Source organism: Cetorhinus maximus, chromosome 1 (assembly GCF_964194155.1).
Source record: "Cetorhinus maximus chromosome 1, sCetMax3.hap1.1, whole genome shotgun sequence".
Taxonomy (NCBI): Eukaryota; Metazoa; Chordata; class Chondrichthyes; order Lamniformes; family Cetorhinidae; genus Cetorhinus; species Cetorhinus maximus.
In genome coordinates, this window is record NC_135879.1 from 115,856,058 (window position 1) to 115,874,363 (window position 18,306).

At 40.6% G+C, this 18,306-nt stretch overlaps 1 protein-coding gene across 2 annotated transcripts in view; it reads right to left on the reverse strand.

Moving 5' to 3' along the window:
- Positions 1-5,428: 5,428 nt before the first annotated feature.
- ccdc149a (coiled-coil domain containing 149a) overlaps positions 5,429-18,306 on the reverse strand; it is a 169,209-nt gene continuing 156,331 nt past the window's right edge. For both annotated transcript variants that reach the window (XM_078545892.1, XM_078545886.1), the window contains one exon: positions 5,429-11,471. In XM_078545892.1, the coding sequence (XP_078402018.1) occupies positions 10,909-11,471 (563 nt within the window). In that variant the 3' untranslated portion in view covers positions 5,429-10,908. The remainder of the gene's footprint in view (positions 11,472-18,306) is intronic.

Below are 18,306 nucleotides of genomic sequence, written 5' to 3' on the forward strand. Positions count from 1 at the left end.
CTGACATATGAGGAGAGATTGAGTCGATTAGGATTATATTCGCTGGAGTTCAGAAGAATGAGGGGGGATCTCATAGAAACCTATAAAATTCTAACAGGACTAGACAGGGTAGATGCAGGAAGGATGTTCCCGATGGTGGGGGAGTCCAGAACCAGGGGTCACAGTCTGAGGATATGGGGTAGACCATTTAGGATTGAGATGAGGAGAAATTTCTTCACCCAGAGAGTGGTGAGCCTGTGGAATTCATTACCACAGAAAGTAGTTGAGACCAAAACATTGTATGCTTTCAAGAAGGAGTTAGATATAGCTCTTGTGGCGAAAGGGATTAAAGGGTATGGGAAGAAAGCAGGAGCAGGCTAATGAGTTGGATGATCAGCCATGATCATAATGAATGGCGGAGCAGGCTCGATGTGCTGAATGCCCTACTCCTGCTCCTAGTTTCTATGTTTCTTTATAAATACTGTGGTTACAAGAGCAGGTCAGAGGCTAGGAATCGTGTGAGGAGTAACTCACCTCCTGACTCCCCAAAGCCTGTCCACCATCTACAAGGCACAAGTCAGGAGTGTGATGGAATATTCCCCACTTGCCTGGATGAGTGTAGCTCCCACAACACTCAAGAAGCTTAACACCATCCAGGACAAAGCAGCTCACTTGACACTACATCCACAAACATTCACTCCCTCCACCACCAATGCACAGTAGCAGCAGTATGTACCATCCACAAGATGCACTGCTGGAATTCACCAAGGCTCTTTAGACAGCACCTTCCAAACCCATGACCACTACCATCTAGAAGGACAAGGGCAGCAGATAGATGGGAACACCACCACCTGGAAGTTTCCCTCCAAGTCACTCACCATTCTGACTTGGAAATATATCGTTGTTCCTTCACTGTCACTGGGTCAAAATCCTGGAACTCCCTTCCTAACAGCACCATGGGTGTACCTCCACCATATGGACTGCAACGGTTCAAGAAGACAGCTCACCACCAACTTCTCAAGGGCAAGTAGGGATGGGCAATAAATGCTGGCCCAGCCAGAGAAGCCCAGTTCCTGTGAATGAATACAAAAAAATTAAGCATCCATAACCGAATATTAGACATTTTCTGTTAAGAGATGTTAACGTTACTCACGGGATTTTCACGATACCAATGTTACATAAAAGGCCTGATGTACAAAAGGCCCTTATGACATTGAACATGATAAACTGGGTCACCGTGTTTATTACCACAAAAACTCTTGGGGCAGGGCCCGTTCGCCGACGTGTAAAATGACGTGGGATGACATCAGGCAGAACTCCTGTCACCCCACCTCATTTAAATTTTCAGGTCAGCAGGGGCTCAGCCAAATCAGCTGTGTGCCCACCAACCCGTTGAGGCCATTGACAAAGTACTTAATGTTATTAATGGGCCTGCCTGTCCTTAAGGTTGGCGGGCAGGCCAGGAGCCCTGGCGGGCTTAAGAAAAAGCATGAAACCTCATCCATGGGTGGGATGAGGTTTCATGTAGGTTTTAAAATTTTTAATTAAAGTGTAACTAAAAGTGATGGACATGTCCCAACTCGTGTGACAGTGTCACATGAAGGGACGTGTCAGGGAATTTAAAAAAATATTTTTAACATTTTTCAATTTGGAGCCAATCTCCCTGAGGCAGCACTTAGCTCAGCTCAGGGAATCTCCCCACCGCCCGCACAGGGACTGCATAGCACTTCCTGGCGGACGTCACGCTGGGCGGACCTTAATTGGCCTGCCCATGTAAAATGGCGGCACGCCCCCGATCGGGGACGCTGATCGGAGGCGCGCCTGCACACACCCGCTCCTGAACTTTCCCCCCGACTGGGGGAATATTCTGCCCTTGCTTTAAGTCAAGTTTTATATTTTCTCAGCAGAAACTCTTGCATTAATGCAACTTCTCACAAAGAAACAGTCCAGCTGTCTTTTTCTTCTCTCATAATAATGTTGGGAAAGGCCCTTAAATAAGCAGGTTCTGACTGCTTTCTGTGCTTTTTAATCTTCAGCTAATTTAATTTAAAAAAAAGATTGGGTCTGAGTTTAACTGTCATACAAAATTGCAATGTATAAGGATGCATGGTTGTAAATATTCATCAATGGAGTGAGTTTATTAACATTTCACTACAGAAAAGTTGGCTAAAAACATTGCAACTTAGACACAATAACATATTACTTCTGGTTTACAGCTTTTTGTTGTCTTATTTTGTTTATTATAGCTTCTTATCTATATTCACCTCAAAAGCCTGAAAAAACTTGGAAATCATATAGTAGCTAAAAGCTGCAGTATTTGTTTGAATAGGTTTCATTTTAACAAATAAACTTTTTATTTCCTGGGTGAAAAATCTGTTCATAATATTAATGTTGGTTTAGAGCAAATTCTTTTCTAATGGAAATTGTATTTGTATGTACTAGGCTTCCCATGGAAGATTATACTGATATGCAGGAACCATACAATCTGATCAATTGGACACGGGAAATATTACAGTAGCTATCTAAATGTATTATCCAGGAGTAACAAAATGTCATGGGATGCTACCAGACATATGCAGCTACTATGGTGCATCACTAATCTCTAATTAGGTGTAAGAACATAAGAAATAAGAGCAATGTAAATTAGATAGACATCATTGTGAGTGTTTTGGAATCAGCCATCTGTGACATCTCATTCAAGGTTCACAATGCAATTTGAAATGGCATAAATCTAAATGATGTTTATGCCATATAGATTATTTTCCCAAGTGACTCAGTGCCTTTATTTTATATGGCTGAACAGGAAGGTCTCATATTCAATCCCATATGTGCTGAGTTAGCTTATCTCAGCTGGAGCTATGATAGGAAAGATTTAATTGTCCTCAACACTCCAGGGTTCGATAGTGGGAAATTAGCTAAGGGAGCTGCTTGCAATTGATATTCTTCAAATCTTGTTGTAAAAGTGCATAAGGATTGTGCACTCAACGGGTTGGTGGGCACACAGCTGATTTGGCTGAGCCCCTGCTGACCTGAAAATTTAAATGAGGTGTGATGACAGGACCAATCTTGGGTATAATGTTCCCTCTTGTTGAGTAGCCCACTAATTGTCACTGTTGATAGAAATGAATAATGTCCACTTTTCTGAAATACCAGAAGACCATGCGACCATGCTAATACACTGTATCTCTGAAGAGATGGGAAGGTTGGTTTTACCTCCAAATAGGAATGGCACGTGGCACACCAGGAGCTGTGAAGGAAGTGAGGCCCGGCCGACTTTAATGGCTGGCCCTCATTTCAACTTTTTACTCTGTCTCCTGCCAAAGCTGGTGGAATGACTTTAAGATTGATGGGTGAGTGAGAATTGAGGTGAGAGCCAGTTGTCACCAGGAACACAAGGGAACAGTCCTCAGGATAAGGTAAATACTAGGAAAATGGGGTTCCCAAACATGTGCTACTGTGGGGTTGGAGGAAGCCTGGCACTAAAGGAATTCGCTCAGTAAAAAAACTTACCTTGGTTTCATCATATGTACACTCTGCTGTCTCCTGTCAGATATCCCAACTGGCTTTGGCACTCCAAGGCAGCCTTCCCAAGATCCAATAAAAATAACATTAAGGTAACGATAACTTCATCGGGCCACATGTTTTACATTTCAATTTGGCACGTGCCTATAGTTGGAGCCTTGGCCAGCTTTAAAGTCGGCGAAGAGAAATTACAACAGGTAAGAGCATAAAAGGCCATTTGGCCCATCAAGTCCATGCTGGCTCTCTGTAAAGCAATCCAGTCAGTCCCATTCTCCTGCTCTAGCCCCGTAGCCTTGCATTTATTTTCCTCAACTGCCTATCCAATTTCCTTTTGGCGATAATTGATCATCTCCACTTCTAACACTCTTCATAGGCAACCAGTTTCAGGTCTTTATCTCTCACTGCATAAAAAAGTTCTTCCTCATATTTCCCCTGCATCTCTTGACCAAAAGCCTAAATCTGTGTTACCTAGTCCTTGTACCATCAGCCAATGGGAACACTTTTTCCTTGTCTATCTTATCTAAGCCTGTCATAATCTTATACACCTCTATCAAATCTCCCCATAATCTCTTTTGCTCCAAGTAGAACAGCTCCGGCTCCTCCAACCCAACTTGGTAGCCAAAATTCCTCAGCCAATAAGTTGACTCAATTATATTTGCTTTCTAGACACTGTTCCCACTTGGTAGGAGTGCAATAAAATCAGCTCCAATGTTTTTAGCAGAGGATTGGAGAAAATTGCCAAGAAAAATAGTTGGGGTCTTCCATCAAACTGCTTTATTTTACAATAAATATTCTACTCTGTCTAGAGAAAATGCTATCCACAAAATTTATTTCTAAAGAAATTCTTACACACTTGACTTAAAATCTAATAGCAGCAACACTTTGTTGCAGCTGGATATCAGATTGACAACAACCATTTCAACAGTAAGCAATAAAAGAAACAGCATTGAAGTTATTAATCACTGCCTAAAATTTCAATGCAATACAAATTTAACTGTTGCCACGGACAGCACAATCGTAATGTTCCATTTTGTTTTAACTGTTGCAGATAAACTCAGAGATTGAGCTGCATAAATTTCTTCTGGCTGTGAAGGTTCCCGCCTGATCTTTCTTCTGTTTAAATTCTTTGCTGGGCACAAAATCCAGGAAAATGTCCCCTAAAGTGCTCTCATACAATGGTAAAGATGGCAGCAAACATCAGAAAAGGCAAGGGGAACATTGGCAAACGTACCCAGGACGGCTGGTCTGTGAGCATGATGAATGGCAATGGAAACCACAGCATCAACACCATACTCTAAAAGTGTGAGGGGATTGAATCCTGAATCATTGATTGATAATCTCATTCCTGTAACAATTTTTGTGGTTTTAATTAATTACAGCAATTGCCAGTGTAAGATTACATTAGGAAATGCGTGAACAGGATTAGGTAACATGGTAACGGCTGCAGGCAAGAGAGGACCTTTGGTCCAGCTAGCTCACACATCCACAGTATCCGCTTAGTGCATTTCTAGTAAGGGAGATTGGTCATTGTACATTATATTATTTTCAAACATCAGTCAAATTCAGCTCACCGAAAAGAATACTGCAGCTTTAAACAAAACAAAGTCCCATTTAAAGAAAACACCAAAGTCATTTGTCAACCTTTCTCAAGTGAAACCAATACAACTTGCAGTGGAAATATGGTAATTTTAAACACACATGCACTAATTCAACCGCAGAACACATATAGTATAACATTATGGTATTTCTCTCATGTAAAATCCAGCTAAGTGAATACAATTTAAAATAAATATAGTTTATTTTCTCATAAAAGATGAAAGCCAGGAAGAAAAATAAAGCTTTCAGCACAAGCTTAACATAGCTGAAAGACAACTAACATATTCTATATAGTAGTGACAATAGTTTTAGAAATGACAGCCACTGCCAGTTTTTTGAATAAAAGAATATTTACTGACTTTCAATACTAATAGACAAGTCACAGCAAATACATTCAGAGCAAATGTACATTAGGAAAACCACATTTAATACATTTTTTGTTGTAAAACTTTCAACTTAAAACAAATGCAAGTCAAACTACAAATACTTAACTATTCCTGAGATTGGAATCCACAAGTTCCAAGTTCACTATTTACATTCAAGAGTTTGAACTCTTCCATATACAGTGCACCAGTTGTAATGATTTGTAGAAAATAAGGTATCCATTGGCATGTACTGACATAATGAATTGTTTATTTTCATACATCACTGCTGTTCAATGGGCATTTTGTTCATACCACACATCTTGCTATACATGTCAACACAAATATTGGGCTGAATTTTGTGCTGATTGGGCGGGCCAATGCCTGACCCGATTGGGTATGAATTGCGCGATATGATGTTGGGCGAGCATCCCAACGTCATCCTGTGCTTGCGCGATATTTCAGTCGGTGGGTGCGCGCAAAAGTTGGCAGCATGCCCGCTGTCAATTAAGAGGGCAATTAAGCCTATTAACGTCGCAATTGTCTATCATTTTACGTAGCCCTTATGGTCGGCGGACGGGTGAATCGGCCAGGCGGACTTTACATTTTTCAGCAAACATCATCCAAGGGCGGGGTGAGGTTTCTTATATTAAATAAAATAAAAATAGAAATCTGTGGACAGCATTTTTATAATCTATTGCGGGGGGGGGGATCTTTCCGGTTGGCAAGCAGGGGGTGGGGCCCACTCGCCGACACGTAAACTGACGCGGGATGACGTTGGGCGGAACTCCCGACGTCACCCCGCATCATTTCCATTTTCAGGTCAGCGGGGGCACAGCCAAATCAGCTGTGCGCCTGCCGACCTGACAACAGCCTATTGAGGCCGTTAATAAAACAATTTAGGTAATTGACAGGGCTGCCCGTCCAATCTTAAGGTTGGTGGGCAGGCCAGGAGCCCTGACGGGATTCAGGAAAAGCATGAAACCTCATCCACAGGTGGGATGAGGTTTCATGAGACTTTTTAAATATATAATAAAGATTTGAGTAAAAATGATGGACATGTCCCAACTCATGTGATAGTGTCACGAGGGGACATGTCAGGGAAATTTTAAAAACATTTTTCTTAAAAGTTTTAATTCCGAGGTGATCTCCCTGAGGCAGCACTTAGCCTCAGGGAGATCTGTGTGCTATTTCGTGCGCATGCGTGAAAGAGTGCACTCCCGGCTGAGGGAATCCCCCCTCCCGCCCACACAGGGGGCACACAGCGCTTTCTGGCGGACGTCACGCTGGGAAGGCCTTAATTGGCCCACCCACGTAAAATGGCGGTGTGCCACTGATTGGGGGCGCCAATCAGAGGCGTGCCTGCTCGCTCCCGCTGCTGCACTTCCTCCCCCCCCCCCAATGGGGGGAAAACTTTTCCCTATTTGCTCAAGTGCCTGATTGTGATGCTTGGACACTTTTTTCCTGATTTAAAAAACTTTATTTCCTGGGTTTCAGGTCTGCAGCTCCCTGACGCAGCTCACTGCCTTCAGGGAGCTTTCTCTCAACGCTTGCCCGCGCCCGCGTTGATGTCATCGCCCGCCCTCCTCCCACCTCCACCCTGGCAGCGCTGAGCTTTTCAGTGCGCACTTCATGCTGGCTGACTGTTAATTGGCCAGCCAGCATGAAACCGCGGTCGGGGGCTGATCACAGTCGGCAATCCGTTTCCCGACCGCTCCCGGGCCCGCCGATCACGCCGAGCTGAAAATTCAGGCCAGTGTTTTTGTGTTATTTTGAAGCTTTTCATGGTGTTCTATATGCTGTAGAAATGCAGATTTTGCTGCTAATACAAATACTGCATTCCATCGAAACACAGTGGAGCTCAGTCCAACATCATATGGAACATTGGGAATTGTGAAATTGGGTTGGGCGGGAGGAAGAGGAAGCAAAACAAAAGAAGCAGGACAAAAGAAGCAAAATACTGGCGTTTATCTAGCAACTTTTGCAACCCCAGCAAATCCCAAAGCACTTCACAGCTAGTGAAATATTTCTTTAAAAAAGATCTTTATTGTTGTAATGTAGGCAAATGCAGCAGCCAATCTGCATCGCGATCCCACAAATGGCAATGAGGCAAACGACCAGGTAAAGTTTTTTCTTAATGATGTTGGCTGACTGATAAATGTTGGCCAGCGGTGAAAATGAGAGAAACAGATTCGGCTCTATCCCGATAGCTCAACATGTAAATAATCGGCATTAGGTAACACTGGCATAAACCCATTTAAAATGAATGAATTAACACCAATTGGGATATGTAGGCATGAAGAATGAGCACTTAGCAGGGATTAAGGGGCTTCAAGTGACCTTGGAACCATATTTCATAATAAATCATCACCTTGAGCAGAAAAGAAATTTGTGAATGGAGAGGAAAATAAATAAATGGAAAATACAGATGCACATCAGTGAAAACCAAGCTGGCGAAGGAAAAGGATATTAACAGGAAGAATGTCAATTGCCGAATCAGCAATGTGACAGACTACGTGACAGGGGCTATAGGACAGATACAATGGTGTTGGGAGATAGTACAGCAACGGCACACAAGATTCTGTGCATGTGGCATAACTCTGCAGATCAAATAAGTTGCAAATATTTATTTAAGGCTTCTACAAAGTATGTCCTCCACTGCATTTTCACAATTTTTTTCTTCAAATTTCATTAATAGCAATACCATTAAAATCGTTTAAAATGCATTTCCTCTAATCTAAGATGTGCTTGCTGGTGAAGGAAACATGTTTAGAATAGTGCAATCCTTTACAATCTTTCAATTTAAAGAAACATAATTAATACAGTACAAAATAATGATTTAACTCCATCCAGGCACTACTGTAATTATCACCAATTTCTAGCCTGACAATAATTTTAGGAAAACAATCGGAACACAAATAAATTAAGGAGAAACAACCCAAAAATGTTTTAGGCTTTGGGCCTAAAAATCTTTATTTCTAATCTGGTTCCTGAAAAGTGACAAAATGTTTGACTTGATTATCAAGTCATAAAAGGAATCAAATTAAATGTAAATAAACAACCTGAGAATCGCTAAACCTAAAACTAATAAATGTGGCAGAAAAGTCAATAGCATTGCAAATGCCTGTAAATAAACTCTTAAGTGGACTGGATCATTTGTCGTCAAAGACGACGACACAAGTGACATCAGAATGAACACTTCCTATTAAAAGAATCTGTTTCTACTGATTTATTAACTTTATTAAAAATAATGTATTTCAAAAGCTCTGCTATAATAGCGAGAATACGAGGCAGCTGCCAACATATGGCAGGCTGCTCTGGGAAAATCTGTGAAACTAAACCCACTCAAGAACTCCAAAGTGTCAGTACCCTCTCTTTAAAATGTATTTTTCTGCAAGGAGATGATCTTTGTTTTTGAGATCGACAAATTTAGAAAAGAAACCAGCTCAATCCTTGTGAGTTCATTAAATAAATAATCTTTTTTGACATGGATCCGATGATGGCTTGCAGCTTACAACAAAACTCCAATCAAGTGCCAAGTAAAATAATAGCACCGTCTTTTCTCAGTGTGAAGGCTATTGATAGCCCAGAAAACATTAAATATTGTGAACAACCTAATTTCCATCACCAACAAAATTATAAGTAACACATAAAATGGCACGATGGCATGGTTATTTACTTAGACATTTTTTCCCCTTCAGATTCAGTCAAAAGTTATTGTTATTTTCCTCTTTTCTGTGATGTTGTATAGTGCTGTTGCTCTTGATTTAACTGTACGGTGTGAAATGGAAAAGGTTGTAGCCAAAGTAAAGAATAAATACCTATGTTACAGAGATTTTGGCATGGAAAACAATCTTTGGAATGCTAATGCTATGCCTCTACCTGACTATAGTAGTCCTTAAAATAGTGTAAAGTCATGACAATTCTCTTCATTACTCATGTAATTATCACCATTGTAAACCAGGATTTTTCAGCACTCCGCGGCGTGGATGCGGCGAGCCATTCAAATCTCGGCTGACTTCGGCAGGACCAAAGGATCCCGTCGGTGGGAGGGGCCGGAAATTCGGCCGTATTAGCATACACAAATTGTGAACCTTGATAATTCTTGGAAAACCATTAGATCAGAACTCCACATAAAGTAAGAAGTGTACTGCAAAATGTTATAGTCCTGTGGGTGGATTCTCCACACTGAAGCAATTGATAAAGGACCACTACCTCCCACTCCCCACCTCCACAAATAATTAATACATGTCCTTAATATATTCTTGCTTCTATCATTAAACACACAAACTGTAAAATTCAGCACACAGCACCTATGGTTCTTGTCACTGGCAAAAATCTATGCTAATTAATAAAAATAATTACTAAAACAAATACATTATTTATATTACTACAATGAATATATCCTCCAGGTATAATAAGCCAAGAGTTATTAATGAAATATGGAAAATTTGCAATATTGACCATGTAATTTCCTCCTTCTTCCAACTTCTCTACTTTTTCAATTTAGAAAATCAAAGTAGTGTATGAATCTCATGTTAGCAACTCATGAATAAAACAATTTTTTGTTTGCATTGGGAATTGGGGCTGTTGCCTGCCAACATGCAATAATAACGGTGGCACATCACTGTGAGTAAATATAAAACTTGTGGACACAGTTTTCTTTCTCTATTCCAGGAACAACTCTATCTTATTTAATGAAGTGACTGGAACAACCCTGTGTCTTGCTCCTTTACCACACTTTACTTCAATCTGGAGGAATTCCACTTGTAACACATAAGATGAAAGTTACAAGTTCTAAAATGAATTTTAAAAATGCAAATCACTGGAAATCAGAAATGGAAAATGTTGGAAATCCACAAGTTCAGTCAGGGTATATTAAAGGGTACACCTCTGCAATCATTCAAATTCAAATTTCAAACTACAGTCCCTCCTATTTCTAGCAATTGTTGTGAATCAAGCTCAGAGTTCCCGGTACAGCATTTTACCCAGAGTAAATCTCTTGTTCTTGGCAGAAACATTTTGAGACCCAATAGTTTGAAAAGCACATTCCACTGAAGACTTTTTCTATTGGTTTCTCGAGTCATACCATATAACATAAAGAAGCAAATGTTCTAAATTGATTTTCTTAAAATATTGTGCACTTGGAAAAAAGATAGAAAAAGGTTTTGACGAAAACCCTATCCTTATTATATTTTTCAGTGTAATTATTTATTCTACTTTACCAATGCAGATATGTGAATAGTCTGTCTTTGATAGAATTCAGTTCACAAAACAAGATGCATAAACATTCATATCACATCTAACAAAGTACTGATGATTTGCTTTTAAAAGAATTACAGTTTCTCCTGGTCTCAAATTAAGTTTAAGAGCTTTATCATAATTTTTAATTAAGGACAATAGTCTTTAAACTATAGGAGTAAACTAAAATATAAAGTTAGCAAGCAAATTATGCTATATTTCCTTCGTGACTTTCATTAGTACTTTTTGTAGAACCCTCAAATATTGACAAATCTGTGGTCAACAAACTGTGCAACTGTGAATCTGAATTTATTTTGGAAGTCGTGTTTGATGACACGCAATCTATGTTACTTTCCAAAGCGTCAGGTGATTCATTATTTTGAATCCAGTGGTCACTCTCAGAATCAGATGGGTTTGCTGCATCTGTTCTAGCTGGTGGGGATTCAAAAACAGATGAAATATCATCATCGTTCTGAGATGTCACCATGCACTGCTCTTTCAAAACACTTGTTTCATTATAGCCATCGCTCAACTCAGCAGTGGCTAACTTCTCAGTCATTTTTGATATTTCATCCCCTGGATTAGATTTGGACATTGACGGATAAATATGCGTTGTCTGGGAGTCTGTTTCCAAAGGTAAAAATACTGGACTTGCGCAACTATCCTTTCGTTCCACCCGCATTTCTTCAGATTCTCTGGATTTTTTCTCCTTACCAGAGAACTCTGGTGCTGAGGACAGAAGTGGAATTCCTTGACCTTCTTTTAATTCATCTGTGAATCAACCAAATATTTTTAAAAAAAATCAATACACCAGTATGTTTCATGAAAAGTTGAAACTATACACACAGGACAAAGAAGAATTAGGTCAACATCAAGCATCTGTCATTGAGGCTAAAATGCCATTGTATTTGCTTTATAATATATAAAAACTGTTGACAAATAGGATAATGATCACATATTTTGACAGGTACATTCATGTTTCGTGGATCAACTATAAAACATCTTTTTCATGAAAAGAACTGAAAAAGTAATTAAAATTCAGGATATTCTTTACTTTAAGAATGTTACGAGCACTCATAGCTATAACTCAGAACAAATAATAAGTACAAATGCTTTTGTAAAAGCAAAATACCGCAGATGCTGGAAATCTGAAATAAAAAGAGAAAGTGCTCGAAATACTCAGCAGCTGTGGCAGCATCTGTGGAGACAGAAACAGAGTTAACTATTTGAGTCGAATACTTTTCTTCAGAGCAAATGTAGTGCAGTGCTCAGCATCATGCCAGAACTTTCCACTCTTTTTGAGCCGCAACTCATTGCATAAATTGATGAAGAGATATATTTTGTGAACAGTGATGTTTAAATGCAGTTCTTCTGGAGCACTGTTCATAAACCCCAGTTTATCTAAAAGCTTGAAACCCATATCCTATTCCACATACTTATTATAGTAGTCCTTGCTGACCTCATTTGGCACAATATTTCCCAGCACATCAATAATGCGTCACTTCAATGGCCTCCATCACCATTCTCGGCACTCTTAGGTGTTTTCAATGGGAGAAATAAGAGTTCAACAGTGGAATTGGTACATCTCTTTAAATGCTGACAAACACATATGAAGACATAAGCAGATTTCCTAACTTGCAACAGTAATCACAAATGGGAGAAGTACAAAATTAACATAACTCAAGCAAAAGCAGTGTAAAGGAAAGATCATTTTTCTTCCCAATATTATTGTGGGTTACTTTAAAGCAGGCTTATGGGGCCTGTGTTGTGTGTGTATGTTTGTATGTGTGTCTGTGTCTAGTTTAATTAAACGGCAGTCAGGCTGCAAGGTTTGAATCATTAAAAGGGGTAAGGTGTAAAGCAGGGATTTGAAATTGAGATGGATAAGCTAGGATGCAGTGTCAGCAGATAGTGTGAATGGAATTTGCATTTTTAGATAAGTTGAGAGATTGTTTGATTTTCAAAGGGACATGGTAAGATGTTTACAACTGACAAGATTAATAAGGCAAAGTTGTTAAGTTTATTCTTCCCGAAAGTGCTGGCCATAAAGACATCATGAAAGATTTCTATATTCCGGGAAAAGTAACTTCCAAAGAAAGATTGAAACAATGGGATTTACAGATCAAAAGGGAGGAAATATATTTTAAGAAAGATGGAAAGCTGTGTGGGGTGTGGCCATGTGAGGTCTTGAAAGGTGCGCTATGCGAAACAGACTTGTGGGGAAAGCCTCTAACCACCCTGGGGAAATTTGCTGTTCCAGTAACCAAGGTTTTGTTAAAAGCCTTTGAAGTTCCATTCTCAGATGTTTTATAGATTAAGAGTTTATTTGGAGCGTTGCCTGGAAGGGATGTGTAGTCAGAAGTCTAGTTAAGTAGAAATCTTATGAGAACTTTAATAAAATTAAACGTAACTGTGTAACTGTAATGTGTGTTTAAGTTTTCTTTTCTTTTGTTAATAAACATTTTAATTTAATCTTTAAAATCTCTAACGGTAGTAGTAGACTCGTTACTTCTGACTTCAGTGCATAAACCTTCTCGTAATAAATACAAATTGCAAAATCATTGTGATAGCTTGGCCAAGTTTCCCTTTGGATTTGGTCAGCCTGGCAAATACCACCTGCCATTTCATAACAGAAGATACGAGAGATTTTTTTCCTGTTAGAAGTAATGGATAAGGTATTGCAGACTCACAACAAAAAATGTTTTGCTCTGTCAATCAGCTGTTTTAAAAAAAGTTGCTGAATTGTAAATTACAAGAATAATTACATTTACGTATCACCTGTCAACATTGCATAAGGAGGTTTTCATATAAATTTCTATCTACATCTCCCATATCTGATGACACTCATCTGGCCTGATTTTTCTATTAAAGTGACAGTAAGTGACACTGCAATGGACACCAGCTGACCCTGTGGTGCAAAATTTCTACCACAGTTCCAAGGTCATGCTGTTTTTATAGAACTGATTCTTTCCCCTCTGAGGCAAGTTTATTTTCAGCTATATAGTGAGTGTTTTCTACTTTTAATTGTACATATCTTCCTATCTTATAACTGTTACCGAACTCTTCTATAGCTGGGAATTCCAGCCTGCCGCCTTCTTGCTGGAACTTGCTGTGCCTCTCTCATGCCTTTTCCTTTTTTAACCAAAGCACTGATCTGCCTTTCCCATGCTTTCTTTCAGGATAGCCATAGCTCCTATATGTGACTGCAGTGTGTCTGTCACTACCCACTCCTCAAATTATATTCTGGTCCCCCTCCCCATTCACATCTGCTTCCCCACTCTTCTTCTATGCTGTGTCTTCTTGGCCCTCTGTTTCTGATCTTTGGATTTTCACCATAGGGTGCTTCTGAATCAACCCAGTCTAACTGCGTTCTGTGTTCTCTGCATGCCTGGCTCTACCCTGTTGTTCCATCAGTATGTTCTGGTTCTAATTTTTGATTTTCATCATAGGGGTGCTACCAATTGGCCTAATCTCTCTGTGCCTGATGCTCCCTATCCAATGTGCGTTTGTATTTCCTCACATCTTCAGATAGTCAACCTTTAAATGTCTTCATGTGAACAAGAAAATTACTGCAAAGCTGATGTGCAAAGTTATTTTCAAACATTAAAAATTCCTCATAGGCTTTACACATGTGCATAAATTAACTAAAATACATCATACTAATCAGCAGCATCCATTAACAAAGTCCACAAAAAGACATAAATGTCAAATTTCGAATTAACAAAAGGGGTCAACAGGATTTAAGATAACAGAGGTTTCCTCTGTCTACCAGTTGTTGAAAAGTATAGCAGGGGACAAATAAGTGACACAATAACAGTCTAACTTTATAAAGCAAGATGCTGGATTATTAATTAGAATAAGGTTCTTTATCTAGTCACACAGAATCACACACAGAATCACACAGTGCACGAGGCACTTCGGCCCATCAAGTCTGCACCCGAAACGTGAGAAACACCCAACCTACCTACCTAATCCCATTTACCAGCACTTCGCCTATGGCCTTGAAGGTTATGACGTGCCAAGTGCTCATCCAGGTACTTTTTAAAGGATATGAGGCAACCTGCCTCCAGCACCCTCCCAAGCAGCGCATTCCAGACCGTCACCACCCTCTGGGTAAAAAAGTTTTTCCTCACATCCCCCCTAAACCTCCTGACCCTCACCTTGAACTTGTGACCCTTCGTGACTAGTCCATTGGCTTTGTGTGAATGACAGGGAAGTTTGTTCATTCATCTATTCACATAAAAGTCAGTTCACCCAACTGCAGGAAAATAATAAACAGGATTACTAAATTAAAAGTTGCACACTCAAATAAATGGGTTTTGAACCTTCAGTTTTGCTGTATTTCATTTTTCAAACAATTAGCACAATTTTTTAAACATGCATAATCTTTATATTCCTGCACATAAAGAAATTTAACTTGGTCACCAGGCCCTTCCACTCCAATCTCTGGCGAAGGTACATCACAGGTCTGCATGTATGCTAAACAATGGAAGCAACAAGCTATGGACAAAGCTAAACAATCCAACAACTAACGGATCAGATCAAAACTCTGCAGTCCTGCCACATTCAGTTGTGAATGGTGGTGGCCACTTAAACAACTAACTGGAGGAGGGGGATCCACAAACATCCCTCATCCTCGATGATGACAGAGACCAGCACATCAGTGCAAAAGACAAGGCTAAAGGATTTGCAACCATCTTCAGTCAGAAGTGCCAAGTAAATGATCCATTTTGGCCTCTTTCTGAGGTCTCCAGCATCACAGATGCCACACATCAGCAAATTTGATTCACATTACGTGATATCAAAAATGACAGTAGGCAATGGATACAGCAAAGACTATGGGTCCTGACAACATCCCAGCTGTAGCACTGAAGACTTCATTTCAGTACAGTTACAACAGTGGCATCTACTCAACAATGTGGAAAATTGTCCAGGTATGCCCTGTCCACAAGAAGATAAATCCAATCCAGCCAATTACTCAGTCTACTCTCATTCATCAGCAAAGTAATAGAAGGTGTCATTAACAGTGTTATCAAGCAGCACTTACCGCCCCCACTCGTCGACCGGAAAATGCTGCCCCTTATGTTAGTGTCCTAGGCCTATCCACCTTCAGCTGCTTCCCTCCAACCTAAGGTCAGAAGTGGGTTTGTTCACTGATGATTGCACAATGTTCAGCACCATTTGCAGCTCCTCAGATGCTGAAGTAGTCCATGACCATATGCAGCAAGACCTGAGCAATATTCAAGCTTGGGCTGATAAGTGGCAAGTAACATTTGTGCCACACAAGTGAAAGGAAATGGCCATCTCCAACAAGAGCGAATATAACTATCTCTCCTTGGCATTCAACAGCATTGTCATTGCTGAATCCCCACTATCAACATCCTGCGGGTTACCATTGACCAGAAACTGAACTGGACTAGCCATATAAATACTGTGGCTAGAAGAGCAGGTCAGAGGCTAGGAATCCTGCAGCCAATACTTTATCTCCTGAATCCCCATATTCTGTCCACCGTCTACAAAGCATAAGTAAGGAGTGTGATGGCATACTCTCCACTTGCCTGAATGAGTGCAGCCCCAAGAACACACAAGAATCTCTGCACCAACCAGCCCAAAACAGCTCACATGATCAGCACCTCATCCACCAACTTAAACATTCACTCCCTCCATCACCATGCACAGTAGCAGCAGTGTGTAGCATCTACAAGATGCACTGCAGCAACTCGCCAAGGCTCCCTTGACAGCACCTTCCAAACCCGTGACCTCTACCACCTAGAAGAACAAGGGCAGCAGATGCATGGGAGCATCACACCTACAAGTTCCCCTCCAAGCCACACACCATCCTGACTTGGAACTAATCAGTTTCTTTGTTGTCGCTGGGTCAAAACCATGGAATTTCCTCCCTAATCATATGGTAAGTGGACCTATACCACATAGACTGCAGTTCAAGAAGGTGGCTCACCATCACCTTCTCAAGAGCAATTAGGAATGGGCAATGAATACTTGCCTTGCCAAAAGCTATTAAAAAAAATCTTTGCCCTCCCAATCTGTCTCTGCTCCCTCTCTCAACCCTTCTCCATCTCCCTACTATCCACTCTCCTCTCCTGCTATCATTCCCCTATCTCCCATCTCCAATGTAACTGCCTCTTCTTAACCCTAGTCAAATTACCAGCAGTCCCTCCCCACATGCCTATCTATATTTACCAATGTCTCAACTTCATCTTGATTATTGATATGCAAAGCCACAGGAGGTGGAATAGTATGTAATTAAATACTCCTTGAAACATGATTGAACTCTGCTGCTGCGGATATCCTTGAATGCCTCCAGAAGTTAGGGAGAAATTTCGGACAGCTTTGACTTCTTGAGATTTTCCGATAGTTGGTCATTTCCCTCAGCGGGGGATGGGTGGGGCAGGGGGAGGGGGCAAAACCTATGGAGTGGCTTCTATCAAGCTTGATAAAAAAGTAAGACATACCAAGAAGGTATTCGGAATAAACAGTCTCTTTTGTATTCATAATTAAGAGAGCTAAACTGGGTAAGGGGCAAAATAGATTCAGTGGACAAAAACCTTTGCTTTATTACTTTAAACGTTGTACCTAAACATAGTTGTTACTGTTTGTTCTGGATGCCTATAACAGATGGCAACTTTAATCAACTCCTAATCCAGCTCTCACTCTGTCGTCATGGCAATTTCCAAGGCCAGAATTTTATGGCACCATCGTGGTGAGTCATTCTAAGCTCTATTGACTTCGATGGGACCGTAAAATCACGCTGGCATAAATCCTGGCCCAAGTTTCAAAATGGGGTCCAGTGGGAAAAAGTTTGGGAAGCACTGGCGTACTGTGTTGTTGGAGAAGCAGTGGCCAGAAGCATATTGGTTGCCATTTTTAGCCCCTCTAGGCATCCAGTGGCACTACAGAACCAAATTTTGCAACCTAGGTTCCTAGGCTGAGGATATCTCAGAATCACTCCCAATGCCACAAACTGAACAAATTAAAAGCTGATTAGATATATCACCGCTTGGCTGGAAAATAGAGGGTTTCAGATTCCAAGGACATGGGAGTGAATAGTCCACTGTCGGAATCTATATGGAACAATTCGTCCGGCTAAGAAAAACCTGGGGCAGGATTTTCAGCTTGGCGGGCGGGAGCGCACCCAACACGCCTGAGCGTGAAATAGCGCGCGATGACACTGGGCGAGCATCCCAATATCATCGTGCACTGCTACGATATTTCAGTCGGCCACCATACACTCCCGATTCCTCTAATAGGCAGATGGACTATATAATCCTTCCTGTTTTAATAACTAATTTTATTAAGGGCTAGAAGCATACACAAGAACAAGTGTACACCTGATAAAAGAGCAATAGGGTATTTAATTTTTTTCTAACAATTTAATCCATTTCTGAACCAAAATAACAAAGCATTTCTAATTCCCTGTCCTTTTTCAGAATCCTTAAAATTAGTTTTTTTTTCCATAAGTGGACACAGGAAGAAATAGCAGGTTCATTTACTTTAGTAATTGGCGAGAGGCTCTGAGCACAAAGAAAAATCTGGGGCAGGATTTTCAGCTTGGCGTGTGGGCACGCGCCCAACACGCCCGAGCGTG